Source organism: Momordica charantia (assembly GCF_013281855.1).
Source record: "Momordica charantia cultivar OHB3-1 chromosome 6 unlocalized genomic scaffold, Mcharantia_2.0 BLBB01000006.1, whole genome shotgun sequence".
Lineage (NCBI taxonomy): Eukaryota > Viridiplantae > Streptophyta > Magnoliopsida > Cucurbitales > Cucurbitaceae > Momordica > Momordica charantia.
Window position 1 is genome coordinate 540,532 of NW_028275164.1, and position 27,163 is coordinate 567,694.

The following is a 27,163-nucleotide window of genomic DNA, read 5'->3' on the forward strand; positions in this document are numbered from 1 at the left end:
ATTTACAATATATAGTAATTGCAATGTAATTTACAAAAAGATCATACTTTAAGAAATATCTTAAAGATAAAGGTATTATTTTGTTTTCCAGATAACTAAAGTTCACACAGGGCCCGAGAAATATATGCAAAATCTATGAATTAATTATTAACTAATTTATGTTCTGCTGAGCTGATTCCATATTCCATTTCAGTTTATTCAGCTTTTTAGCGCCAATTTTAAATCACAGTGTACCTAAACATAATTCAATGCCATCCCTCTCGCACGCGTCACCCACCTGGACAATCAGCATTATTTATTTATTTCTTTTTATCCCATCTAAATGAGTTATATATTTTCACCGTTCTCGGATAATCAAATTTTAAAACAAACTTAATTTACATGATTATATGTATGACTATAAAGTGTGGAAAAATATTTGTTTAGTTCAACTATACGATGATTTTAACTTACAACTATCTAGTCAATCATATATGTTTTAACCAATTGAATTATATTTGGGATGACGAAAAATTTTCATCTTTTCCTTGTAAACTTGGTAATTTGTATAAATGTCTAATTTCGTTAAATTTTACCTTCAACTTAGATAAGCATAATGATTTTACACTATGTTTATTTAGGATGATAATTAGAAGGTCACATGGAGAAGACGATCACATGGACGCATCTGAATCTAGGTCGCCTTGCACCTGTCCGAGGTGGCATACTTAGCCAAATATTTACTATGAGAACTATTATGTGGCGCGACCAGCATCTAGATCCGACACGTAGTTTGAGACATATCTGACATGATATTTGATACTAATAACTGCATGTCGGATCCCCAACCTATAAATAAAAGGCACCACTTCTGCATACAAGTATCACATTATATATTGAAATTGCTATTAAGTTCAAGCGGTTACTGACTTGAACATTAGAGTGTTTGCCTCTCTTTTGTAGGTCATTCCCTAGCAAGGTGAATCAATTAGTTTATGTGTCCGACCTTGACCAGGTCGAACCCCATTCAATTTTATGCATAAACACTATTCAATTTTCACGATTTCACCATATAATTAGTAAAGTGAAAAGCTACAAACAGAAAACAAAAACGCTATAACGATACTATACATTTTTTACGAAATATATGTTTGTAATTAATAGGAAGCAGATCAGAATACTTTTGTATATTTTTTTAGTACAATACGTGTGGGTGGGAGATCGAACTCACAATCTTTTGATTAGGAGATATATGCCAATTACGACCGGCTTTGAAAATTGTAACCGATTTTGATAGATGTCTGAATGCAGTTGGGTCCAAACAGCTGAGGCCCACGCTCGAGGATCATATGGGCTTATCACGTTGCAAACTATCATGGGCCGCTTAGAATTCGCATGAAAAATACACCCACAAAGAAAAGCCCAATAGGTTTTTTCTTGACAGTTAAAAAAATGCCCAATAGTTGGAAATATGAATTTCCAGTTGTAAATTAAACTCATCCTTTTATTACTATTATTTTTTAATTTTAGACTCTAATTGCAAAATCTGTAGCTCTGTAAAGTCTCTGCGTGCGTTCCTTTTGAGATTTCAATAATATGTGATTTGTAATGAATAAGTGAAAATGTATAAACAAGGAAAAAAAATATAAGGAACCACAACAAACTCAATCACTTTATATTATTTAATCGTATTTACTATATATTATTCAGACACGATCTTAAAATATTGGAATCCTTAATTCAAATCAAGAAAGATCGGAAACAATTAACAAACTACTGTAGCAGATAGTACATGTCAAAACGAGGATGGATAGTAATTTTTTAGAAAAAAAAAAGAAGAAAAAAACGTGTATAAAACGGTGCGTTTGATCCCTATTCACACATCAGACACCAGAGTAAATGTCGGGTTACCATACAACGACACCGTATATACTGAGAGCGAAGAATTCAATTAATCAACGAAACTTTGGTTTGTAAGGAGGGAAGGCGCCGCATCAAAGTTCCCTTCCACGACTCCTGCTTTGAAGCTCTTCGCTTGCTTCCACTGTAACTTGCATTCGTAGCTGAGGGGCAAGCACAGAGCTGCAAATCTGATGGGGAAGAAGACGAAGAAACCGGGAAAAGGAAAAGAAAAGACTGAGAGGAAAACCGCGAAAGCCGAGGAAAAGAAAGCTCGAAGGGAGAACAAGAAGATTTCTCCCGAGGATGATATTGACGCAATTCTTGTATGTTCCTTCATTCTCTGAGACTTTGAATTTGTTTTCTGTAACCGAGTACAAACAGGAGCAGATCAATACTTATGTACCAATGCTTCAGCCTTTTGTTCGAAAGCATCTCTGTTTACATTTTTGATAATCAGGACATGCTTCTTTTGTTACTTGTACTGGTTGTAAAACTACGAATTATATATGCGAATGGAGTTCTCTTTCCTTCCTTATTTTTGTTCGTTTACTATATTTTCCGTTCCTTCAAGAGATAATTTGAGGATTTTGAATAACTACATCAAAGATGTTTGAGCAACAAAGAAAGAGAGAAAAGGGAATGGGTATTATAGAAGGGGGTACATTTGGGGGTTACGCATCTTCCAACTAACACTTTCTATGGGTATGCGTGCATGAAAAACTTGGCATGCTCTGCTTTAAATGATAAAAGATCGGTAAGCGAGTTTTATTTTTGCTCATTTGAACTTTTGCAGCTGAGTATACAAAAGGAGGAAGCGAAGAAAAAGGAAGTTCATGTTGAGGAAAATGTCCCTGCGCCATCTCCTCGGTCCAATTGTTCGGTAAATCCCTTACATATGGACTGTCATGTTAATTTCTAACCGTTCTATTTCATGATGATGGTGAAATCAGTATATATAATTCATCTGAAAAATTGTGTAGCTGACCATCAATCCACTGAAAGAAACGGAGTTGATCCTCTATGGGGGTGAATTCTACAATGGTACCAAGGTAAGTTTAGGATAATCTACCGTGTGACTGCACGTCTTACTTGAAGTAGTTAATTCCGGTCTTACATCTGCAGTTCATTAACTTGAGTTGGCACAGACATTTGTCTATGGTGATCTTTACCGATATGATGTTGAGAAACTAGAGTGGAAACTAATTTCAAGTCCCAATAGTCCCCCTCCTCGTAGTGCTCATCAAGCTGTTGCTTGGAAGAATTACCTCTATATTTTTGGTTAGTGAAGAAATTTGGTCGAATGCAAATAAGCTCTAGTATTTAGCATCACTATGCTAACTTCTTTTCTTTTTTGGTCATCAGGTGGAGAGTTTACATCTCCAAACCAAGAGAGGTTTCACCACTACAAGGTGGAATTTTCATTTCCATTTTTTTCTCTTTGCAAGTGCATGCTTGTTATTATTATTAACTTATAAGCAATGTGTTGGCTTATTACACTCTGTCCTTTAATTTTGTGCTAAATACAAACATATAGGATTTCTGGATGTTGGACCTGAAAACAAATCAGTGGGAACAAATAAATTTAAAAGGTTGTCCTAGTCCACGCTCTGGTCATCGGATGGTAATTTTTGGATGCTATGCTTCATAAGTATCTGGTGAGGTCATCTCCTTTCATTTTTTGTAACACTTCCCTTGATTGCGTTTCAGGTCTTATACAAGCACAAAATTATTGTTTTTGGTGGCTTCTATGACACTTTAAGAGAAGTGAGGTTGGTGGGTTCTATAATTAATTAACTCATATGAATTATCTCTTAAGAAAAGCTTCTGTACTGTGTGTGTGCGTGTCTGTATGTTGGTTTCCAGATTGAAGGTATACTATGAACTATTGTTCAATTTTGTATTCCTAATTAGATCAAACTTATCTTATGTGAGCTACCTTTCTGCCTTTTTCCAAATGGGTACATGTAATTTCTATCAATTTTTGAAAAGCAAATGTGACAATATTTCAGATTTATATGCTTTGGCTATTTCCCATTTACAAGTCTTGGTTTCAATCTGCTCACTGAAGCTTTTCTCGTATATTCTTTTGCAGATATTATAATGATATGTATGTATTTGACCTGGATCAGTATAAGGTGTGAAACTTTTTTTTTTACCAAAATTTTCCTTCCCTCTACATGATAGCATCATCTGACTATTCTCTTGACATGATTTAGTTATGAGTACTAACAAAATGTTCTATTAGTGGCAAGAAATAAAGCCTGGTCCTGGTGCAATGTGGCCTAGTCCTCGAAGTGGCTTTCAATTTTTTGTTCACCAAGATGAGGTTAGTTGATCAAGAAGCAGTTAACCAATGGATTGACATCTTTCATCAATGGATTTTTTTTTTGATGTATAGCATTATAGAGACAAGTTCTCTGCTTTACTGTCTTCAATGTTCATTCAAATTACAGGTTTTCTTGTATGGTGGCTATTTTAAAGAAATTCAATCTGATAAGAGCTCTTCAGAAAGAGGAGTTGTGCATGCAGACATGTGGTCCCTTGATCCGAGGACTTGGCAATGGAATAAGGTTGTATACTCAGGCCTTGTGAATCATGATTTGATTTCAAGTTTTACTTGTCCAGACATTGGGTTCTGCTCTTCTTTGTAATGAAGAAGCAATTATAGCCCATGTATATACCGGGGACTACCTTAACGATTGGAAATCTCTCAAAAATACCATCGGCAACCATCATATAGGGAGATTCTTAGAAACTTTCAAACTGAGTAAAATACAACACATATTTTTTCATAAGAAACTAGAATTCATTAAGAGTGGAGATGGAACTCATTGAGTAAAATATATCTCTCAAAAATAATTGAAAAGTTTATATAGAAGTCATAATATGAATTACATTGCACAAAATTTCATCACGTCCTTTCTATTTCTTTTTCCAATTTTCCTAAGAAGCCATCACAACTAATATTGAATAAGACTTGGGCTCTACCTCTGATATTGATAGTGATCAAGATTTTATAAACTGGCAAATACGTGATATCTGTTGGGAGAAAGTATTAAAAAATCGAGTAGCTAATTGCTCTTTTTTGTGTATCTCTCTTTCGGATTGTATTTCTAGTACTAATTTGCTCTGTTTCAATTATTTGTATTTACTTTTAATAGGTCAAGAAAGGTGGGATGCCACCTGGGCCTCGTGCAGGGTTCTCCATGTGTGTTCATAAGAGGCGAGCCTTGCTATTTGGGGGAGTGGTGGACATGGAAGTTGAAGGCGAGTACTTAAACTGCCACGAATGGGATCTACTATCGCACATCCTCTGCTTTCTTAAAGTTAAACAAATACACCTTAACTAGTGACTACAAAAATAAAATACCTATGAGGAAAAAAAGAAGCCTGTCAAGAAGAGCATAATATTTACAGATAAAATACCACAGGTAGATGGCTAAGTTAAGAATAGAAGACTGATATAAAGTAGGTCTCTTACCTTGATACAAGAAGCCAAGAGATTGAGATTAAGAGGTCACTACTAATTCAGGCCCTTTACGACCACGAACATCTGGGAGAATCATGTTTTATATTATATATATATTTTTATTTGTCTTCATGCCATGTGTCAGTTAGAAATTTTAACTTGTCAGACTTGTGCGAATAATCTCTAATTGGTAATTGAGTTCCTTGTGGGAACTAGTACCCATAAGATTCTTTTGTGAAGTATGCATTTCAGTGCTCTTCAATGGAATAATTGATACTCATAGAAAATATTCCAAATGATTGTCGGAGCTTTTAAAGACAAATTTTTTGACCATGGGAATTGGAGGATTTTCATATCAAAATAATAAAATTTAGCGCATTTATGTGTTCTTGGTCATATGCAGGTGATGCAATGATGAGTCTATTCTTGAACGAACTCTATGCATTTCAATTAGACAATAATCGCTGGTAAGTACAACAAATTATTATGTCATGTCTAGCCCATTTCATGAGGTCCCCCGTCTTGCTGCAAGTGAAGTTTGAGTTTGTATCATTGGTATATACAAAAGGTGTAAAATCATTATTCTGCTACTTAGTTGGTGTCTTTCCTTGCGGGTAGGTATCCCCTAGAGTTAAGGAAAGAAAAGTCAACGAAGGCAAAGGTAATCCCTTGATAAATTTCTAGCTAGCTATTCTAATCTTTTAATGGAAAATTGCTTTCTTTTAAAATATTCAGACTTTCTAAAAAATTTCTGTTCATTGAAACTGTACGTTAATACAATATGATGTTGATGGTTATATTTCTTTGCAGATAAAAAAGATCTCTGAACAAAAGAACATCGAGGTTGAGTCTGATGACCATATGAATGAACTAGAGGAGGTTGTTGAAGTTGGTAAAATAGAAAGCTCAGTCCTAGAAGAAGCATGCAACATGGAAACCGACATTGATGAAATATCTCAACACATATCTTCATCTGTGTCTATTAAGAATGGCGGATTGGAAACGAATGCTGGTAAAAAACTCCAAGAATCTGGTTCAAACCAAAATATTGTTATGCCAGAGGTCTGTTTTGCTGGAGTTCAATAATTATTTTTCTGTGTATTAAAATTGTACTAGAACTTTTAGATAATAAAATATTGCAATTTATAGGTGATTAAGCCCTGTGGACGTATTAACTCCTGCATGGTTGTTGGAAGAGATACGCTGTACATATATGGGGGTATGATGGAAATCAAAGATCGGGAAATCACCCTTGATGACCTGTATGCTCTCAATCTCAGTAAACTCGACGAATGGAAGTGCATTATACCGGTATGCTATTTACTTTACAGACAAAAATTGGAAACCTCTTTTTCTCTGTTTTATCAGTGACTTGTAGATTGCTAGGTAAAGTGTTAATCACCAAAAGATCTTTTGCTTTGCTACTCGTGACTATTCTTTTTCAACTTGGAAGCCTTAATTCTCGTAATATCTGGAACTCATCTGTTTCATTTTTGAAAGCCCCATATATATATATATATATATATATTTTGACATGCTTGCTGTTGCAAAGCACCTAAAACTAAAACTCTTTACTTTAATTTTTCTTACTTTGCCCTTTGTGATGAAGGCCACAGAATCTGAATGGGTGGAAGCCTCAGAGGATGAAGATGAGGAAGAAGATGAAGATGACAGTGAGGATGATGACAATTCTGAAGGAAGCAATGAAAGTGATGATGATGATGGTGACGAGGACGATTTGGAGGTGCAGTTCATCCTTTATTCCTTATTTGTTGGACTATAGATGTGATTATACTGGTTACAAGTTTCTGGTTGCGAATAAAAAATTTCCCTTGTTTCTCCCACCTCTTCATCATCTTTTTAATCCAATTACTCTGTTATTTTGTTTTATGCTTACGTTTCCCCCTTCTTTTGCATGAGATATTGCGCTGTCTTCGTGTTCTAAATTGAAATAACTGCTTTTCCAAGAATAAAGTGAAGCTGCCACCTAAGCATGTGAAATGGAACCAAATGATACAATTCTGTGACCACGACTACTTTTCATTTGTCTTGTTTCTTTTTGTAGGCTGGGGATGATCGTCGAGTAGGAGATGCTGTAGCTTTGATTAAGGGTGAGGGCAGGAATCTTCGTAGGAAGGAGAAGCGAGCTAGGATTGAACAAATTAGAGCTAACCTTGGCCTTTCAGATTCACAAAGAACTCCAATGGTAGCTTTCATAATCTATAACGTTGTTCTTCAACTATGATGTTTTACTTGAAATCTTCAGCCTTTTAATTTAATATTTTAAAATAGAACTAATATCTTATATTTTTACCTTCTATTGCTATCATAGCTATTATTTAGTTTTTAAATTGACAAATTCTATGTTCTGTTAAGTTCCTTAGTCTTACTGCTTTATCGATTGATCTCGATTATATTTTTCGATATAGCCTGGGGAATCTCTGAGGGACTTCTATAAGCGTACAAATCTCTACTGGCAAATGGCTGCACACGAGCATACACAACATACTGGAAAAGTATGTAATTTCTTTCTCATCTAAATAAATTGATTCTACCTTTTCTTCTCTGGTGGGCAGTGATTCATAACTGTTATTACCACTTCGATCAAACAATAGCAGTGGTGAGCGGATTTCCTCTCTGTTGTGAATTTTCTATCCCGATTGCATACAATCTCGAAGAAGAACAAAGGAAATGATATGGCTCTTCTGTTCCATTTCCAATCTATATACCAAATTCCCCTCTTGCAGTTTAAGAAAAAAGTAACATGAATTCATTTTATCAAAACGATGAGACCGAAAACATTTTATCAACAAGACTCGATTAAAATCATTTTTGTGATCCTTTCTTATCCTCGTGTATGGCCGAAAAGTATTTAATTTTCTTCATGTCTCGATCATACAGGAACTTCGGAAGGATGGCTTCGATCTTGCTGAATCTCGGTACAGGGAGCTTAAACCCATCCTTGATGAGGTAAGCTCTGTTTGACTTGCTTTACATAATTAGAATTGTAATTTTCAGTATCATACTTTCAAAATGTTCATGTTCTAACTCTTAACTGACTGCTTGGAATATAGCTTGCCATATTGGAGGCAGAGCAGAAGGCGGAAGAGGCAGAAGCACCTGAAACTAGTTCAAGAAAGAGAGGCAAGAAGAAAAAATAAGCAAACAGAAATTAAAAAAAATCCTGTTAGCTTAGGTGGAACTAGATATTATATAGCTACAAATGATGAGTGTGTAGATAAAGGGAGACACATTTATTTTGTTAGTTAATGGTAATCACGATCTCAGAGGCTTATTTATAGAGTTGGATTCATTTTTTGTTTGTTAGAGTTCATTTATAGAAATATGAATTTGAGTACCTTTTAAGTTGATATTTTATTAACTGAATGTTTTGTAAGTCGTTAAATTAAGATTGGTTTAATCAACAATTGCTGGAATATTTCCATGGCAGAAAGTACACTTTTTTCTATTCCAGAAAAGCAAAGTTATTAAAATTTGTAATTAACTATAACTAATTGCCGTCCTCCAAGAAATGAGTTGCAGTTATCTACATTTAATCATGCTCTTATAAATTTTAAGGTATGTGAAAATTGCACTTTAATCCATGATATTTTAAAATAAGTTGATTATCTACTTCACTATTGAAAAAATAACGTGACACAGGAGATAAATTTGAAAGTGTGCCACTTTTATAATGTTTATAATATATATTTTATATATTTATCTATAAGTCTCTCGACTATCTTTGGATACATAAGTGGTTCATGTCGATCAAATATTAAATTATATAAAATTCAATTGGTTAAAGTTAGAGATTTAAATTCTCATTCTAAAAAAACGATTTTATATGACTTTTTATTTATTTTAGGTATCTTATGATATAAAATTAATAATTTTCTGAATCCTTTCAACAAAAAACTGTTTTTAATTTCCGAAATACAAATAGAAATTCGGATCTTCGAGTGCTCCCGCTCCGTATTAATTATTAAACAAAAAACGGTAGAATTTGGCGCCACGCCACGCGTCCGTGATTCGATAGGGAAGGATCTTATTCTATTCGCGACTGGAAATTGGAATTCGAACTCCGAACACCCAACCGAACCGGGTCGCAGCCGGGTTGCGTAAAGTTTCCCAGGCAGTCCAAAACCTTTGGAAATGGCCAGAGCGATGAAGAAAGCAACAGCAGGAGCAGGCAGCATAATTCTTATATTAATGTCATTTTCTCTACAATCAGTTCATTTTGCTTCGGCTCTACCTCCTTCAGAGACTCCTCAGGTACTAATTATGCATATGTAGATACCTAAACACACGCATCGTTGTTTCTGCTCCTGAATCTTGGTAGAATCAGTTGATTTTGTGATTTATTCTTTTGTTTCTTATCATAATCAAATAATTTTCTTTTCCCTAATCCGTCGCTAATTCTGGATTGACCTTTGGATTTGAAATAGCCTCGAGCGATTACTATTGTAATGTCTGTGAAAATGGAAAGTTTCTTTCTTTATTATGTTTAAAACCTGAATAAGGTTTGCGAGGGGGAGAGCTAGTGACTGAAATATATGGAGTTAACAGCTTTTCCTACAGACTCAGTTATTCCCTGAATGTATTCTGTTTGGTTGTTTAATACATCTCTTTAGACTTCACTGTTTTCTCCATAACAATCCCTTATTGCTCTTTATATTGGCTTGCGCTGCGAATTTCTCTGCTCATCTGTCCAAGTCTTCTCTTCTTACCTTGACCTTTTTCATTCGTTTTAGGATCTGGAGGTGGAGCAATCTGCAACTTCAAGGTAGCTCTTTTCTCCCATCCTTGCGTGTGGTCTCTCTCTCTCTCTCTCTCTCTCTCTCTTCTTCTGAGTTTCTTGACATTTGGTTGCTCTGAACCTGAGAGTTTACTGGAGAAAATAAGTTATGGTTCAGTTGAAACCTAAAATTGGCTATGTGGAGTATTGATTAATTGCTACAAGTTACGGGATTAACTTTTTATGATGTACCATTTGTTTATCAGTCCACCAAAGAAGATAGTTATAACACACATACATATACAGCATGGGGGTGGGGGTTCGAACTCATGACCTTTTGGTCAGAGATAGGTGCCTTAAAAGTTACATAAAAAATTATACTCCCCTATTTCCATTTCGAGCTTTTATATAAATGCACTCTAATTTGAATTAATATAGAAAAGTATAATTACAACAAGCCTTAGATAAGAACTTCGTAAGTCGTATTGAAACAGTCAAATTCATCATATCTTGTTATAGCCCCCAGTGCTGCCGCTTTTCCACTTGGTTTACCGTTTAGAAATATTGAAAATTTTGTGTGTGAAACACATCTCGTCATCCATTTCAGCCATTTACATTAAAATCCCTTTTTATTCATCACTGCTTTTGGAAACTCCCAATCGGCAAAATGTATGCTTGTTCCAAGTCAATTTTTAAAAATTCATAAACTTGTCTTTGATTTTCTCCTTTCTTCAACAATTTCATTTGCAACTGGAATTGACTCTATGATCCCAAAGAAGATATATCATTGCCCAATGTTGTATTTTGAGTTGCGTTGTAATGTATTCTACCTTCTCTTTATTTACTATTATATGCTTCTCCCTACTCCCCACTCTCTCTCACTAACAAATGCATCTTATTTAGGCGATATCTTTTATGTGTCTCTCATCCTACGCAAGCAATAAGCTGTTGCTTTAGTTATGCTTCAAACATACTATTTGACACTGTTGGAATATCTATTTATTTATGTTTATGTAGACCTCTTAAGGAAGCTGAAGAGCATGTTGATGAAGTACACTGTTCCAGAGAAAGAAGTAAGACAGCCTGGAATATTATTGAGGAGGTACGGACTTAACTTTCTTTGCTAGTTAAAGCTTATGGACTCTACCATTTGAAACAGACATTCTGATTGATGTTTTCTGTTGTTTCTACTTTAGCATTTGCTGCCGTTTTTAGAGAAGGAAAATTATCAGGTTTCAACTGAGTGTAGGCTTCATCCAAACAATGATCTGTTCAGAGATCAGGAGCAGCACAAGATTCATCTGGATATAAATCATTGGCAGTGTGGATACTGTCGGAAGAGCTTTCGTGCCGAAAAGTTTCTTGATAAGCATTTTGACAACAGACATCACAATCTTCTGAATGTCGTATGTTCTTCTTTTATGTTATGATCAAAATTTATAATTATAATATATTCCATAAGGTGATCATATAACATGGTTATCATTTATGGGTCATGTCTTAGCATTTGCTGTTATTTGGAATTGGACATTGCATAACACATAGGCTTGTCGTAGCATCATCTGTAATTACCTGGTTCTCATGCTATATTGCAGGCAGTGTAGCAATAGACTATTAACTAACATGTGTTTGCTTCCTTCTGCTAATACTTGTAAATTAGAAATTCTACTACCTTTTCTGCTTCCTCTAATAATTGTAAATTAGAAGTGCTGCTTTCATGACATGAATGGGTGAGTGTCTGTTACTCAGTATTTGAGTGTTATTTAACTTGATATGAACGATCGTATTGCAACAATGTAAGAGCTATCTGATCAGAAAAAATGACAACAGAGAAGTGCGGGGGGAAGAAAAAAAAGAGAGAGGAAAGGATGAGCCAATGAAGTATTATCCCAGGAAGCCCAAGAAATTTACAAAAAAGGTTATAATTGGCTTGTGCCAAAAAATTTGAGTAGTTATGAAAGAAAGCTTAGTCAAAGTAGCCTCATCTAGAAGCCAGGAAAGTCATGCTATCTAGAATCTCATCTTTACCCATTCATCTCTCCTGAAAAACATGCCAATTTCTCTAAAGCCAAGAAAGTCACACATACTATAGTAATTTTAGGTGCTTTCCTTTTCAAAATTAACTTGGCTAGAGAGTTTGGCCAGATTTTCCACAAACTATCAAGGCATTGCAATTGCATTGATTGCACGAAAAGGAGCCTGCATCATTGATCTTGCACGTCCTAACATCCTCTCTACAATATGGCTGAAAGCTTTTAGTGACGAGGAGATTTCCCTACCCAGTAGCATCTCGCTTGGTAATATTCCTCTTGGGTTTGAGGTATAAAGCATGTTCCATGTTGCTCTAAACCTTTTTTTTTAACAGCACTCCTGCAATGGACGTCGACCAAGCTTATGAATATCATCAAATCAGCATGCTTGTGGTCTAGGAAGCATGAACACTTTATTTTAGATAACGTGTCCGTGTCAGACAACACGTATAAGACGCTTGTTAGCTCAATAAATGTGTGTCACACACTAGTTGTAATAAGTGAATATGGATCCGACACTTGTTACACCCGTATCTAACACTTGTTAAACATAAGAAAAAGACATAAATAGTAATATAGGACAAAATAATAAACTTTAAGGACAAAATGCATCAAACTCATTTTTTAAAGCATACGAATGCATAAATTTACTGACCTTGAATTTTCTTTTTGTATTAAAAATGATATATAATACAAAATAATATTTATTTTAATAAATGTGCCCTTTCCGTATTCCTAGATTTTTAGAAAATGACGTGTCACCGTATCTGTATCATACCATATCTGTGTCTCGTGTCCGTATCCATGCTTCTTAGCTTGTAGTTGTCACTTGTACAATATGCAATAAAATTTGCATCGCAATTGTGTAATATCAAATATGTACCCTAATTCTTGTATTAGGTTTTATATTCACGCTTCTACTTTTCTTCTTACAAGATATTCACCTTACGTCTTCCTAAATCCTGAGATACTTGGCCATGAGACTTTACATTTATGCATGTAGAAAATAATAATCCGAGAGAGAGTGGCCTTGCATAAGTGATGGCCATACTTATGTCGAGATCTTAATTGCCCCAAAGTAACTCCAGTGCATTTTTATGAAGTCTGTTTGTGTTACTTATTTACCTTGCTTCTGAGTTTGATTGATGTTGTTTACCCATGCTATTAGTAAATGCAGAGCCACGGCAAGTGCTTAGCTGATTTATGTGGGGCATTACATTGTGACATGAAGATGGATATGAAGTCACGTAAATCTAAATGCAGTCCTGCAGCTGCTGCTAGGAACAAGCATTTATGTGAGGTTGCTTAGTGGTACACGAATTGCTTGCTAATTTCACGCCTTATGTTTTGCATCATTGCATCATTCATTTCTATACGTTCTTTAACAGAGTCTTGCTGATAGCTGTTTTCCTATTAATGAGGGACCATCAGCAAGCCGTCTCCATGGTAAGCTACTTCCCCTCCCCCGCCACCAAGCCCTTATCCTTTTTCTGTTATTTTCAAAGGTTCCTCATGGAGTTGCTCTGATTCTTTAAATTGATGACCGAGGTACTCTGTAGATTTGTTTCTTCACCAATTTTGTGGAGCTCATTCTTGCACTGGAAAACTAAAGCCATTTTCTAAAGGAGCGGAGGTGAACCTTTAAATTTTAATGTAGTAGTTTGGATTAAATATGTCAAGCTTATTTTCTGCTTGTCAAGAAAGTTTAGGGAAACCATGCTCTGGTAAACCGTTCGATTATTATTATTTTTTTAATTTTTAATTATTTTAAAGAAAGAAAGGAAAAAGGGAACTATTTATTTCATATTAATTGTCTCTTTACTCATTTGAGTCTCATTCTACTTTTCTTATTGAATTATTTCATATCTGCAGAGGCAACCAGGAATCTTTTACATGGCATCTTCAATACTGATTTTGATGTTGCTACCTCTTTTCTATGTCATTGTGTATTTACACCGCAGGTACTCTCTTTTGCCTCGTTGATGTCTCCTATGAACAAGATTCTGCTATGATTTATAACCCCTTTTATGGGCTTCTTTTCCAGAGAATCGAAGAATGAGATCCAGGTGCTTAAACGAATCTCAAAAGCTGGACGTAAAACCAAACCCTTATAACTGGTAGCACCCTTTGTTTGCCCCCTTCGCATGGATAGAACTACATTATTAGATTTTTAAGTTGGGCAACAACTTCTAGGGCTTTGTTTGTTAATCTAATCCAAAGGTAAAATATCTTCAGCCAGATGCTCTGTAGCCATCCATGGCGTCACCTGAATGTATAATCACAGCAGTTTGCATTAAACAGAGCGATGGTTTTTCCTGCATTTAACGCTGTAATGTTATCCTTATCCTTGCTTTACAAAATTTCAAGGCATTGGTAAATTTTAGGCTGGACCAATGTATCTGCTTCTTTAGCAGGCATCATCTATTCCTTAAGATGTATCTCTGTTCTTTTACATATATTTTCTTTAATTTTAACTGTTATACTCGTGTATTAAAAAAAGATACTTGAGAGAGGGTGGGGTTTGATTGGAGCCTATTCTTTTAGTTTGGCTCCAGACTCTTTTTGTAGGCCCTTTTGTTTTGATTCATTGAAAAGTTCGGGTTTTTCTCAAAAAAGAGAGTGGAGGTTGATTAGCAGTGTGAAAATACAGGATTCTCCCGAAGATTGTTTGGCTACAACCATGAACATCAAAGGGTGCAATGCTGCATCAAAACACAATTGGGACTGGGAGTGGTAAAAAAGTTGGAATTTTGAAGCCACACCTTTACATTTGGACAGGTTTTGAGACGTATTTTAGAAGTCATCCAACCATAATGAAAAAAATTCCTTTCTTTTTCTCTAAAAATTCACAGCTTTCCCTTTTTTGAAGTGACCTTGCCCTCCATTAAGATCATGCTATTGCTGGATCAGTCTTGTTCTAACATTGCGTTGCTTTTCGTAAATTCAACTCAATATTAGTTCCCATTATCAGCATTATCTTCGAAGGAGCAGCACCACCCTCTTTAATCAATTACTAAAAAACATAGCGATCTCTGCCCAACTGCCAACCTGATCGGAAGTTCATCTATGTTCGTCTTGGTCATTTGTCCCACTTTCCTTCACATTTCATCAAGTGGTCGTGCTGGAGGTCTCATCCTAACTTGTTGGTTACGCATAGTCATATTAGCTGCAACTCTCCCATTGAGAACAATCCTTTGGTATGTGATTAAGTAAACTTTATGTTCCCTGATCATACTACTGTGATTCGAGTAATGACGAATTTCGTCAACAATTTGTAGGCAAGATTCTCATCCCAGATGCATAATCTCTGCATTATCTTGAAAAACAACGCCAATCTACTCAATATCTTTGGACTCTCTTTGCAGCCAACTGTACTGGAAATACGAACTGGGACACAAGATTTGGTATCATAAAAGAGCACCAAATAAGATTGAAATTCTAAACTTCAGGGAGATATGACTCTAAATGCGAGAGAGATCAACTCGTTTGATAATAAAAACCCATCTGGGTCGCCGAGTCGAATGTGCCGCAGCTCCCTTAAGTTATCATCTTCACTCAATAGCAAATCGTTGCATTCATCGACTGTCAGAGCTCTTCTCTGCTCATCCAAGCAAACCACATGGCCACTCTTGATATAAGGTTGATAGGACCTGCAAAGGGAATGGACAAGATGGCCTCCATATGCTTTTCCAAAAGATTGCAAGTCAAGGCCTGAGGAAGTTCTGAGGGAGAGCATCACAATATCCATAGCCATGTCCTTGGCATCAACATCATTATCTCCATGGCAATCCACCATCCCCTTCTCTAAGTTGTGCACATAATTGGTGTATTCCTTCAACTTCCGAGGCCTGGAGAACCTCAATCCACCAAGATAACTAGCTGCCCCTAAACCAAAACCATAGAAAGGACTGTTCTTCCAGTAAGTAGAGTTGTGCTTGCACTCGAACCCGTCCTTACAGTAACTACTGATTTCATAATGGTTATATCCTCCCTCGGCGAGTGCCCTTGAAGCCATTCTGTAGAAACCAGCTGAATCTGTCTCAGAAGGCAATGGAAACTCCCCTGGCTTGTACCTGCGCATGCCCAAGTTTAAGCTTAAGGCCCACATCGAGCATCAATCTAAAATATTAATAATCATCAATGCTACTTACAACATCCCAAATTTTGTGTCTTCTTCAACTTGCAAATCATATACTGAAACATGAGTTGGTTGCGCTTCAATGGTGAGGCGTAAACTTTCTTCCCACATCTCTGCTGCCTGGTGAGGGAGAGAAGAGATGAGATCCATACTCCAGTTTTTAAGGCCACACGACTTAATAATCTCAATAGCTTCATAAACTTCATGAACACCGTGAGCCCTCCCACAAGCCTTGAGTAACTCTTCCTGAAACGCTTGAACACCCAAAGACACTCTGTTCACATCCAACTTCATCAAATCCTCCATTTTCTTCGCATCAAAAGTTCCGGGGTCCATCTCAATAGAGATTTCAGCGTCCTTAGCCAACCCAAACTTCAATCGCAACACATCCAAAATGGACGAGACAAGCCTCGGGGGCACAAGAGAAGGGGTGCCGCCCCCAAAGAAGACGGTTTCAAGGGGCCGGTCGGCTCCGAATTCTGATTTTGTGGCGCTAATTTCTCGACAAAGCAACTCCACGTAGTTTCGAACTCGAGGGTCGTCGTCGGTTTGGTAGGAGGAGGATCCCAAGGCGACAATGGGGAAGTCGCAGTAGTGGCAACGTTTTCGACAAAAGGGGAGGTGGATGTAGGCTGAAGCAGGGGAGATTGTGGTGGAGCTCCTGGTTGAGGCATTTTCTCGAACACTTGGCGTAACTTGTGCGTAGAAGTTGGGAGTGGTGCACAGAGCAGCAACTTTTGGCATCTTGGACTTGCCTGATAAGGTAAAGAATAGGGGAATAAAGCTTGATTTAAGCATGAGCTGCTGAATGTTCATGGCAGCCAGGAGGGGAGAAGAGGAAGACGAGTGAGCGGAGGAGAAGGATCGGAGCGTACTACAGCTGCTGGTGTCGGCTCATAAAAGCATATACAATATCTTAATTCTTAACCCCCGGCCTGGACCGGACCTATAGTTTTTTCTTTTCCGTCCATTTCTTTTATTATTATTGATATAATGCGGCACTACTTTTTTTTTTTTTTTGGTTCGAGTTCAAAAATTAGATAATGTATGGGTTAAATTATTGTGCTAAATTTGTAGTTGAAAAACAAGATAGTAAAAAAAAAAATATATTGAATTTAAAAAACTGTGTAATAGATATTATAAACTTTTAATTTTGTATTTAAATTAATAGTTCTTGGCTTGGGAGCGGCTAAAAACATTTTACATAAAGTCCCTTGAGATGAGACCTCCAACCAAAATCTGTAAGGAGAAACTATCTACTGACTAAATGTAAAACTTATAATTAGACACAGCAAAGAAAATTCTACAACCAAAAATAAATGAAGGGAGGCTGCACTTAGAACAAAGGTAGGGAAATAAAAGGAAAAAATGGTTTACAATATGAGTCTTATAACATTTTTAACTGATACCATCATCACAAAATTGCTTCCTATTATAATTCAATCTTGTCAGTCGAGGCTTTTCACCATGTAAGGGCCTTCAAGTTCGTACCCTAATTTTCTATAATAATGGCGGGTTCCAACGCCTGATATAACAGCAATTTTTGTTGATCGATGCTCCACACGAGCTATCCGCTCCGCCTCCTCCATCAAAAGTGTGCCATAACCCTGTGGATATCAAGCAACACTCTAATTCTTTTGTACAGAAAATGATATTCTTTTGATGCAGCACTAAGATGATGAATGCACAACGCGCTAGTCACTACCGCAAAACGTGGCAAATATACAAAACTAAACCCAGGTAATACTACACTTAAATGATTACATAGAAAAGGAACATCATATAATAGATGTTCGCATCATAGGAAAATGGCTCTGTTACCTGGTGTTGCAGCTTCTCAGTATCACGTCCATGAACTGGAACGGCAGTTCCATACACATGGAGTTCACGAACAATGGAACACTTCCCAACCAGTTCAGGACAAGTGGTGTTGCGACCACATCTCCTCAGCCGAAGCAAACCAACAAGAATATCCTGCATAGAGAAAAACGTACACAATGAAATTCAAGTTTTAGTATACACAAACTACCAAGCAAGCTAAGGCCCAGCCACCCCAGTGTGGAGCCAGAAATTTTCTCACGGAGGGGCAAAGGTTTATATGCTAAGTTTTTATAAATAAAATCTTTCATTTCTGAAAATTTAAGGTGAGGGCAAATCAAAAGAAACCTACAAAATCTTAAGTATTTTACATGTACTTTTCCAATTATGAGAAACTATAAGGGAACTCCCCACTCCTTCACCTGCGGAAGCCATGTGGATATAATTTACTCCCTCATAGCATGCACCATCCACACAACGAAAACATGTGAATTTGCAGTTTGCAAGAACCTTGAGTTTGCAGTTGCACGAAAAACTGAGGATATGTGGAGAGAGAGGATACCTGGCGAACATCTTCATATGACAGAAACGTTTCCCAGCCTTCATTTGCTGTATAATCACGACGGACCAGCTCAACTTCTTCAGGCTTAATCTTGTGATGAATGTCCTGAAGTCATGAAATAGGAGATATTTTAACATCCTCCCCAACAGGGAAAAGTACTAGGTCGAATTGGGCCTATAGGATGTGTGACTAAAGAACAAAAATAAAGATATATTTTCCCATTAACCTGAATTCCAGCTTCTCGTGTCCGAACATCACGGCATTTCAAGCCCAAATCATCCATCCTAGCTAGAGCTAACTCTCGAAGATTTCCTTTCTCTACACCAGAAGTAACCAGAGGCATAGGGATATCCCGCTGAACTCTATAAACTCGAGTCCAGGGGGGTACCATAGCTAGGATCCTTGCCACAATATCCACAAGTTGCTCCGGTGGATAGTTTCGATACCTGCAAATGAACAATCCATACTATCACCCACATAACCGAACATTAATGATGATCTGCAATAGTTATCACATTACTATTTTCGCATGTAAGTGTTCAATTGGTACATGAATATTTAATTTATAAGATAAGGGACATGATTCAGACATCTCTACTCAAAAGGTTGAGAAGATAATATTTTCTTTAATAAGATTGAATATCCAATAACTACTTGCCTGCCAGTTTTCCACAGTTCATAGAGCCCAGTTCCACGGATGACAAGCGTGGGATATATTTTGAGCCCATCTGCTCTAAATGAAGGGTTCTCAAAGAACTCACGAAAACTTTCCAGGTCCCTCTCAACCCCAACATTAGGAAGATCAGGCATCATGTGTGCTACAACCTATGAGAAAAGCAAAAAATTAGTTTTGAATTACAGAAAACCAAGGAAAAATGCATAGTCAACGATGCAAGATGATGATGACTGCTACCCAAGCTTCAAGGAGTCCCTACAGGGGGAGAGTCTATTAACAGAAGATCAGGTCACATGAGTAATAAATTCAAATCCTTAACCTGTCACAGATCTAAGGTTGATTGCAAAATGGTTAGCTATGAGTCAACTTTACTCTATTCTTTGCAAATTACATATACACACCTTGAAACCAGCATCCTTTGCCAAGCAAAAGCAATCAGCCACAGCAGCTACAGTATGCCCTCTGTTAGTGTCTCGAGCTACATCCTCATATGTACTTTGAACTCCAATCTCTAACCGCGTACAACCATAAGAAAGCATTTGCCTCAAGTGAGGACCAAGACAATAATCAGGCCTCCTGGTTGAGCAAAACCAAAGAAGCAATGAGACCTTTTTTCGTTAATTAAACAAACAAAATCTCAGGAGTCAGGAGCTTACGATAGGCCACAACAATAGTTAGGAGTTGTACTCTATTGTATGTGATATAATTGCAATAAAAATATACTCAATGAAGACTTCACAAAGACAAAAGTTTTAAAACAGTTTCAACTGGTACGATACAGAGATGCAGAAATCTGGAGCTGAAAGGTTGACAAATTGGGGGACAAAACTCACGTCTCTATTGTCATGCCTATACATTTAACTGCACTGTGCTCTGAGTAGGCAACTGCCTCTTCGACATTGGCAGAAGTATGCCCTGACAAAGCATCATGAAGATTCCGTATAAAGTAATCACGATAATCAGCTGGAAGCGACATGAAAGTCCCACCCATTAAGATGAATTCAACCTGAAAATAAACAAAAAAAAATTCATAAGCATCTACTATTCTACAGAAGAATTTTCAGAGACGAGAGAGGAACCTTATCAACACTGTGACCCAAACGCTTCAACTGATCTATCCTGCTTCTAGCTTGGACATATGGGTTGTATCTACAATCAAGGCGGTGGCATAAAAGATGAAATTGATATCAGAACGTATGCAGAACAACTCAATATCGTTAAGGAACGACAAATGCAAACAACAATGAATGTAGTAAACCCCAAACATATTCATATATCAGGCAAAGAAAATGGCATGGGTAATATCACTTGCAAACTAGAAGATTGTTCTGAAAAGAATTCTCACTTGCTTATGGACAAAAAAGGGTGATTATTTTTTAATTACAGGGAAGGTCGGTTACTCGTATTCGTGTTCCTCACCCTCCATGGAGGTTTCAAAGAATCCCACCTCAGTTATAAATTTTGTTTTAATCTTTCTTAAGCAGAATGTTAGCTGTGGCCCGTGCCCATACAAGTTCTTGGCATTGCTCGTCCTAAATTCTCAAATACCCTCACCTAATATGCTCTTTCTTCCACTTAGATACAGATATGAAATGTACCCAGTAACATAATTATAAAGATAGAGCGAAAGAAGAAGGGGGAGTAGAAAAGCTTAGAAGTTGCAGCCAACCTTGCACGAATTGCACGCATGCTTGTGGGCTCGTAGCCAGTGTAAGATTGAGTACTGTACTCAAAGTCCGAATCAGGTCCTCCGGGGCAGTAAACACAAATATTTCCCGTGGTAGCAATATGAGGGCACCGGTGTGGTTTAGACATTACAGCCACAACCGCGATACCGGAGGCTGTCCGAACCGGCTTGGCTCGAAGCTTTGGCAGCAGTGCCTCGCGGTCCGACTCAGGAAGTGCCGCGATCATCTCAACCAGCTTCGGGGCCCGTGCAAGGCCATATTTTCGGCAGGCGGCGGATTTCAGCGCGTTCAGATCGACGTTCTGCCCTTTACGTGAAAGGTCGACCATGGAGTTGACAATCTCAGCAATGGCACGAACTCGTGCTTCTTCCTCAGAAAATCCATGAGCTTCAAAACCGCCGCGACCAGGCCGAGGCAGTTTCCGATTCGATTCCGCTACTACTGCAGTCGCCATGAGAAGAAAAAACCTTCCCCGCCAGACTTCGGCTCTCTCTTGGGGGTTTTAGGCTTTTAGCACTCCGCATAATTTATTGGAATATTAACCCTCAGAAAAGACGTAAATACCCTTGATCATTTTACTGCAAACGGTGTCGTTTGGACGGAATCTCCCCATGGCGCGCAGTCCACATTTCTGTGGTGTTCATGTTCCGGTGGATAAGCTCGTCGTAGAAGCCGTTAAAATGGTGAACTGAATTCGAAGTTTCAGAAATTCGGAAGCAACAGGAAATAGAGGAGACTGGATTCTGATGGCGTCAACTGCACTTTCCGTCTCCTCGGCGACGATTTCCGGTTCGGCGACGCCTTGCCTTCCCAATACAGCCACCACGGTTGCTTATTTCAAACCCCGTACGAGCAGTTTATCTACTTTCCTCGTGGGCAAAAGGATTAGTTTGCATCGAACATCGAGGACAAGGCTCATTGCCGCCAATAATGCTTCTAATGGGATCACTTGCTTGGCTTCTTCTTCTTCTGCTGTTCCGTCTGCTCTTCTTTTTGATTGCGATGGCGTACTCGTTGATACTGAAAAGGATGGGCATCGGATTTCCTTCAATGAGACTTTTGAAGAGGTCTCGCGCTATTTTTCTTTCGCTATTTCTTCTTTATTTATCTGGGTTTATGTCGTTGATCATTGAACTCTGCAAGTTTCTTTAGTTACAGAAATAGGAGGGCTTTGTTTATATTTCTTGATGTTTGGTACTTGGTGATGATATAAAACTCCGATGAACTTAGTGGCATTTAATTGATTTAAATTTACTCCCTGTTTTTTAGGTGGGGTGAGGAAATTTGAACCTATTAACTCTTAGAGGAAGTAGAGATGTCTTAACCATGAGCTTAGCTCATGTTGGAAATTTCTTTCCTGTTTTCGTTTATTAATTGATTCAGGAGAATCATAAAACATGGGCTTGAACTGGTTTAAATTTTAGTTCTGATGCTCGGATTTTGGATAATCTAAACCTAACAATAACTTAATTGAAATGATTCCACAGAAAGAATTGGGCGTTACCTGGGATGTAGATTTGTATGGTGAGTTACTCAAAATTGGAGGTGGAAAAGAAAGGTAATTTTGTGGCTTATGAGATCTTGATAATTTAAGTTCATGTGCTCTCACAATTAGCGCTCGGCATTGGAGTAGAGTTTTGTTTTCTCGTCAGAGTCTTTACAATAAACTGGTGCCATTTGTTATATGATATTTGGCTTTTGTAGGATGACAGCGTACTTTAACAAGGTTGGATGGCCAGAAAAGGCTCCAAAGGGTGAAGATGAAAGAAAGGAATTCATAGCTGGACTTCACAAGCGAAAGACAGATCTGTTCATGGCTCTTATTGAGAAGCAACTACTTCCTCTTCGACCTGGTGTTGCAAAGTCAGTTACCTTACAAACTCCCCTCACCTTGATGCTTTACTGCAGCAATAAAACAGTTAGTTTTTTTATATATTATCAAAATGAAATGCAGAGCCGTGAAGCCAATACATACAAAACAAGTCAAGTCTTTGCTAATGCATGATACTCATTGACTCCATATTGGGTAACTTAGGCTTAGAAATACAACGGTCTGGTATGATTTGAGTAATTGGATAGTCAAGCATGATTTCTTTTTCCTTCTGAATCATCATACCGTTCCGCAGTTCAGTTTACTGTTTCAGTACTTGTTGACATATATATTTCTCTGCTTTACCTTACACTGTGCAATTAAACTTATCCTAGTTTTCATCCTTTGGAAAATTCTCCACAGCCAACTGAGTGATTGAGAATTTCAAAGAGATTACTAACACATAGGTTTTTCCTTATTTTTGAGAGATTTGTATTTAAATTATGCAGGCTGATTGATCAGGCATTAGCAAAGGGAGTGAAAGTTGCTGTTTGTAGCACTTCCAATGAGAAGGCGGTATGCACAACCAGGTTCTATAGTATTAGTTGTTTGTATTTGTAATTTGCTGTATGTGAAAATCATCTTTAAATTTACCTTATACTGTATGTGTTCTGAGTAAGGCTTTACATTTAATTTGTTATAGCTCTACAGATATTCACCTATTTCTATTATGTTGTGTAGATTTTAATGTTATATAATTGTTGTAGAAACTGGATAGAAATTGAAATGAAGAGGCCTGTTTGAAGAAAACTCTTTTTCCCCTCCACAATTATGCTTATATTTAATTGTACACACTACAAGAAAACTATGGTGTTTGTAATTAATTTAATCAAAGTATTATTACATCTGGTGGCTGAACTTCATCCATTGAATTTAAGGTATCTGCGATAGTATCATGTTTGCTGGGACCTGAAAGAGCTGAGAAGATCAAGATATTTGCGGGGGATGTAGTGCCTCGAAAGAAGCCTGACCCTGTAAGATTTCTATCCTTCTCAATATTGATTGCTAAGAACATATCTAGAGACCAACGATGAAGTTTTCGTAGATTTTTAATTTCATACTAGTCGAAGTTTTTACTTTATCATAAATTGTTGAAACGGAGAACTACTTTTTGCTTTATTATTTCACATGGTCACATTGGGATACATGTTAGACATTCATCTACTCAAGGCATACTAAACTTGTTAGACTAAATTTTTGACAAATAGGAGAGAGGAATGCATAAAGGGAGAGAGAATTTAGTTTCAAAAAAATAAATAGTTATCAAATGTTTAAATGATGGGAGGTAAGTATTGTTGTCAATTTTGTCCTTAAAAAGAAGAAGTTAGTGCTCTGTTGCTTATAAATTGCCTTTCTCCCTTGCAGGCCATCTATATTTTAGCAGCCAACACCTTGGGTGTTGACCCTTCAAGGTACGGCATGATCAGGGGGAATAGGAATATTTGATGTTGTGATAGGATCACTTGAAAAATATCTTCTTCTATAAGAGTCCCGTCGAACTTAGTAAAATCATCATGTTGATATAAATGGCAACCATGTGCAGAGAATTTATGCACCTCTATTTGTTGTAGTTGTGTTGTGGTGGAGGACAGTGCCATTGGCCTTGCAGCTGCCAAATCTGCTGGAATGAAGTGCATAGTAACAAAGAGCGGGTGAGTTTTCTCATCTAACACCTATACGCTTAGTTTATTGGGACATGTTGTTCAAACTGGATCATGTGTTAATTTTTGTGCAAATTTTTTAAGTTTCTCAGATGAAGCTCGAAACTTGCTTCAGTTAAGAATTGCATTTGATTCATTTATTTCACAGGATGATCATAACTAGCTGTCTCGTCACATGTGAATTTTACATTCTTTTCTTCTCAAGATAAGATATATACGTTAATCCATGTTTCAGGTACACGGCTGAGGAAGATTTTGTAAATGCAGATGCAGTCTTCGACTGCATTGGAGATCCTCCAGAAGAGCGATTTGACTTGGCATTCTGTGGAAGCCTTCTTGAGAAGCAGTACGTTAGCTAGACCATGCAAGTGCGCGAGTCTCACTTGTCGAAAACCGAAAGCTGCGCCAGGTGCTTGTGAATTCTAAATATAGAGATGGCAGTCCATGTTTAGCTTCCGGGTAAAGTTTGTATTTAATGCTAATTTGTTGATAATATCCTGTGTTTTACCCCTTATTGATCTGGATGATTCGATAATTTTCGAATTCGAAATTTTTTCTCCATGCTTGACATGTCGCTGTTCTTTTGCTTTTCCTCACAAGTTTTCTTGATCCTCCCCATCATCTCTTATCTCCAGTATGAATTGTTTGAAACATCACTTGCAAATCTCATTATTCTCCAGAGGAGGTTGAAACTTGAAAAGTCATTTTGCTTGAAGAATAAGGAACATATATTTGCCGAATTCCCAATTCCCAGTTTCAAGTTTGAATGAGAAATGAAATTGTTCTCACCCTAATTAGTAATTGTATTAGGGACACCCCAATTAGATTGAAATAAACCTGACATCAGCTCATTAAGGAAATAAAGAACTACACTAAGATCGAAGAGATGTCAAAAGCAAAATTTCATGTTAAAGGAAGTTTTATATTTTAATCGGAGATATGTACCTTAACTAATTAGACTATGTAAAGGTTGGTTTAAAAAGTTTAATCGTTAAAATAATAAAATTTAATAACGAAACTGAAACTCATCAATCCTGATTATGTTAAAACTCACAGAAAATTTTAAAACAATGTGTGTGTGTGTTTTTTTTAACGAAAGAAGAAAACGATTGATTTGTTTGTGTTATTTTGTTTATTTATTTTTTATTCATCGATGTGCAAGTGCAACATGTCGTTTCTTCCATGGATTTCTTGGGCTGACATGTCGAATACTGCACTTTGTCAAAGCAGGGAACTACATTTTTAATCCCGTTAAAACCAAAAAATAAAAAATAAAAAAGCTATGAAAAATAAAAATTGTCGACGAGACTTGGTCGTCGTTTAATAAAAAATTAGGAATATTTAAATATTAAATTCCATAAATATCAAAAATAGTATATATATATATATGAAACCAATGGGCGAGATATAATTATTAATTTAACTAATTGAACTCGCCTAGCAAACAACAAATTTATAATACCTCTCACGTTCGAATGATATTATTTTACATTTTCTAATACCCATTCAAATTTATCACCTAATCAATACTTCTCAGGAAAATTTATCAACAGTATTTCAAAAATCTGTACGTATTTCAAAATATTTTACCTATTTTTTTTAAATTTCAGTACAAATTTTTATTCATATCAACAGTATATTAGATAATCGTATCAGTAGTGTATCAAGCACTGATATCTGTAATATCTTAGATATATATTATATATATATTGCAAATATATTAGACACTTATGTCATATGTATATCACATACATATATCAGTAGTAAGATATATTACTGATATAGATATATTACAGATATATATCATTTATGTAAAGTTGTCATTTTAAAATTGGATCTCAATTTTTTCTTTTAAAAAAGTGCTATATTTGGAAAAAAAATGTTTTTGTCATATTTACATTGCCCCTACTACTAATTTATCGAACTTGTTAAGCATACTATATTTTCAAATCATTTAGCGGAAATTATAAAAGTATTTTCATCTCATGTGTTTTCAAATTTACTTTTTTTTTTAAATACCACATTAAAGATTTTTTTCGCAGTACAACATATCGGGATGTGGATCGAACTCACAACCTCTTAGTTGGAGATATATTATAATTACTGTTTAACTGTGCTCGTTTTGGGGCCATATTAAAAATGTTAGATTAAATAATTAGGCGTCAAATGACTCATTTTTTTATTATTTTTATATTTGTATTTTATAGCCTGGTTTCGAACTTTCGAAGTTGTGTCCTATTTGATCTATGTTATTTGCAAATTATCTAGTAAATTTTGAAATTTTTATGATATCTATTTAATATTTATGTTTTAAAAATTTTAAAATAAATCTCTAAAATCTCAAATTTATATGTAGTTTAGTTATTAACGTGGAAAATTTGTGAAGAACATATACTATTAAGACACTTTTTTATTTTTTTAGAAGGATTATTAAGACAACTTTAAAAGTTTATGATCATGTTTTTGCTACTTCAATAATATGTGAATTCGAACCTTTAAATTTTGTTATTCACATGTACTTAGTTAATTCAAATCCAAGCCATCAAATTTGTTTAGCAGCCCCTAATTTTCGACTAATTTCCCCAACTTAACATTATTTAATAATTAAAATAGATCATAAAATTAATCTTAA

The 27,163-nt window shown here is 36.4% G+C and overlaps 5 protein-coding genes across 7 annotated transcripts; 3 read left to right on the top strand and 2 right to left on the bottom strand.

Annotated features, from left to right (window-relative positions):
• Positions 1-1,931: 1,931 nt before the first annotated feature.
• On the top strand, positions 1,932-8,716 carry LOC111007239 (Galactose oxidase/kelch repeat superfamily protein). The gene is made up of 20 exons (XM_022279532.2): positions 1,932-2,204; positions 2,675-2,761; positions 2,862-2,930; positions 3,027-3,159; positions 3,244-3,290; positions 3,416-3,502; positions 3,589-3,650; positions 3,974-4,016; positions 4,127-4,207; positions 4,335-4,451; positions 5,043-5,148; positions 5,754-5,817; positions 5,969-6,011; positions 6,161-6,412; positions 6,500-6,661; positions 6,960-7,094; positions 7,416-7,556; positions 7,780-7,866; positions 8,252-8,320; positions 8,425-8,716. Exons 1-20 carry the CDS (start codon positions 2,073-2,075, stop codon positions 8,509-8,511), a joined length of 2,004 nt encoding a protein of 667 aa, XP_022135224.1. The 5' UTR covers positions 1,932-2,072; the 3' UTR covers positions 8,512-8,716.
• A 641-nt stretch (positions 8,717-9,357) lies between these two features.
• Positions 9,358-14,550, top strand: LOC111007249 (uncharacterized). Of its 3 annotated transcripts, XM_022279545.2 has the most exons (10): positions 9,366-9,625; positions 10,105-10,136; positions 11,106-11,190; positions 11,285-11,494; positions 13,296-13,418; positions 13,507-13,564; positions 13,678-13,751; positions 13,991-14,079; positions 14,163-14,235; positions 14,354-14,550. In XM_022279545.2, the coding sequence occupies exons 1-9, from the start codon at positions 9,506-9,508 to the stop codon at positions 14,230-14,232; spliced, it is 861 nt and encodes a 286-aa protein (XP_022135237.1). In that variant the 5' UTR covers positions 9,366-9,505; the 3' UTR covers positions 14,233-14,235; positions 14,354-14,550. The 3 variants fall into 3 exon arrangements, with proteins under 3 accessions (XP_087981846.1, XP_022135237.1, XP_022135236.1); XM_022279544.2 differs by having other exon boundaries at positions 9,371-9,625; positions 14,163-14,550; XM_088125720.1 differs by lacking the exons at positions 13,991-14,079; positions 14,163-14,235; positions 14,354-14,550 and adding an exon at positions 14,080-14,145 and having other exon boundaries at positions 9,358-9,625.
• Positions 14,551-14,849: 299 nt separating this feature from the next.
• On the bottom strand, positions 14,850-17,291 carry LOC111007248 (Radical SAM superfamily protein). The gene is made up of 2 exons (XM_022279542.2): positions 16,270-17,291; positions 14,850-16,191 (listed from the first exon to the last, which is right to left on the bottom strand). Exons 1-2 carry the CDS (start codon positions 17,070-17,072, stop codon positions 15,564-15,566), a joined length of 1,431 nt encoding a protein of 476 aa, XP_022135234.1. The 5' UTR covers positions 17,073-17,291; the 3' UTR covers positions 14,850-15,563.
• Positions 17,292-17,572: 281 nt separating this feature from the next.
• On the bottom strand, positions 17,573-21,500 carry ELO3 (radical SAM domain-containing protein / GCN5-related N-acetyltransferase (GNAT) family protein). Its single transcript, XM_022279202.2, has 9 exons — positions 20,982-21,500; positions 20,392-20,461; positions 20,146-20,318; positions 19,714-19,888; positions 19,295-19,461; positions 18,863-19,082; positions 18,637-18,741; positions 18,078-18,230; positions 17,573-17,863 (listed from the first exon to the last, which is right to left on the bottom strand). Exons 1-9 carry the CDS (start codon positions 21,452-21,454, stop codon positions 17,705-17,707), a joined length of 1,695 nt encoding a protein of 564 aa, XP_022134894.1. The 5' UTR covers positions 21,455-21,500; the 3' UTR covers positions 17,573-17,704.
• A 162-nt stretch (positions 21,501-21,662) lies between these two features.
• Positions 21,663-25,092, top strand: LOC111007042 (Haloacid dehalogenase-like hydrolase (HAD) superfamily protein). The gene is made up of 8 exons (XM_022279203.2): positions 21,663-22,067; positions 22,488-22,558; positions 22,705-22,863; positions 23,320-23,386; positions 23,749-23,844; positions 24,236-24,282; positions 24,442-24,522; positions 24,767-25,092. Exons 1-8 carry the CDS (start codon positions 21,747-21,749, stop codon positions 24,888-24,890), a joined length of 966 nt encoding a protein of 321 aa, XP_022134895.1. The 5' UTR covers positions 21,663-21,746; the 3' UTR covers positions 24,891-25,092.
• Positions 25,093-27,163: the final 2,071 nt, after the last annotated feature.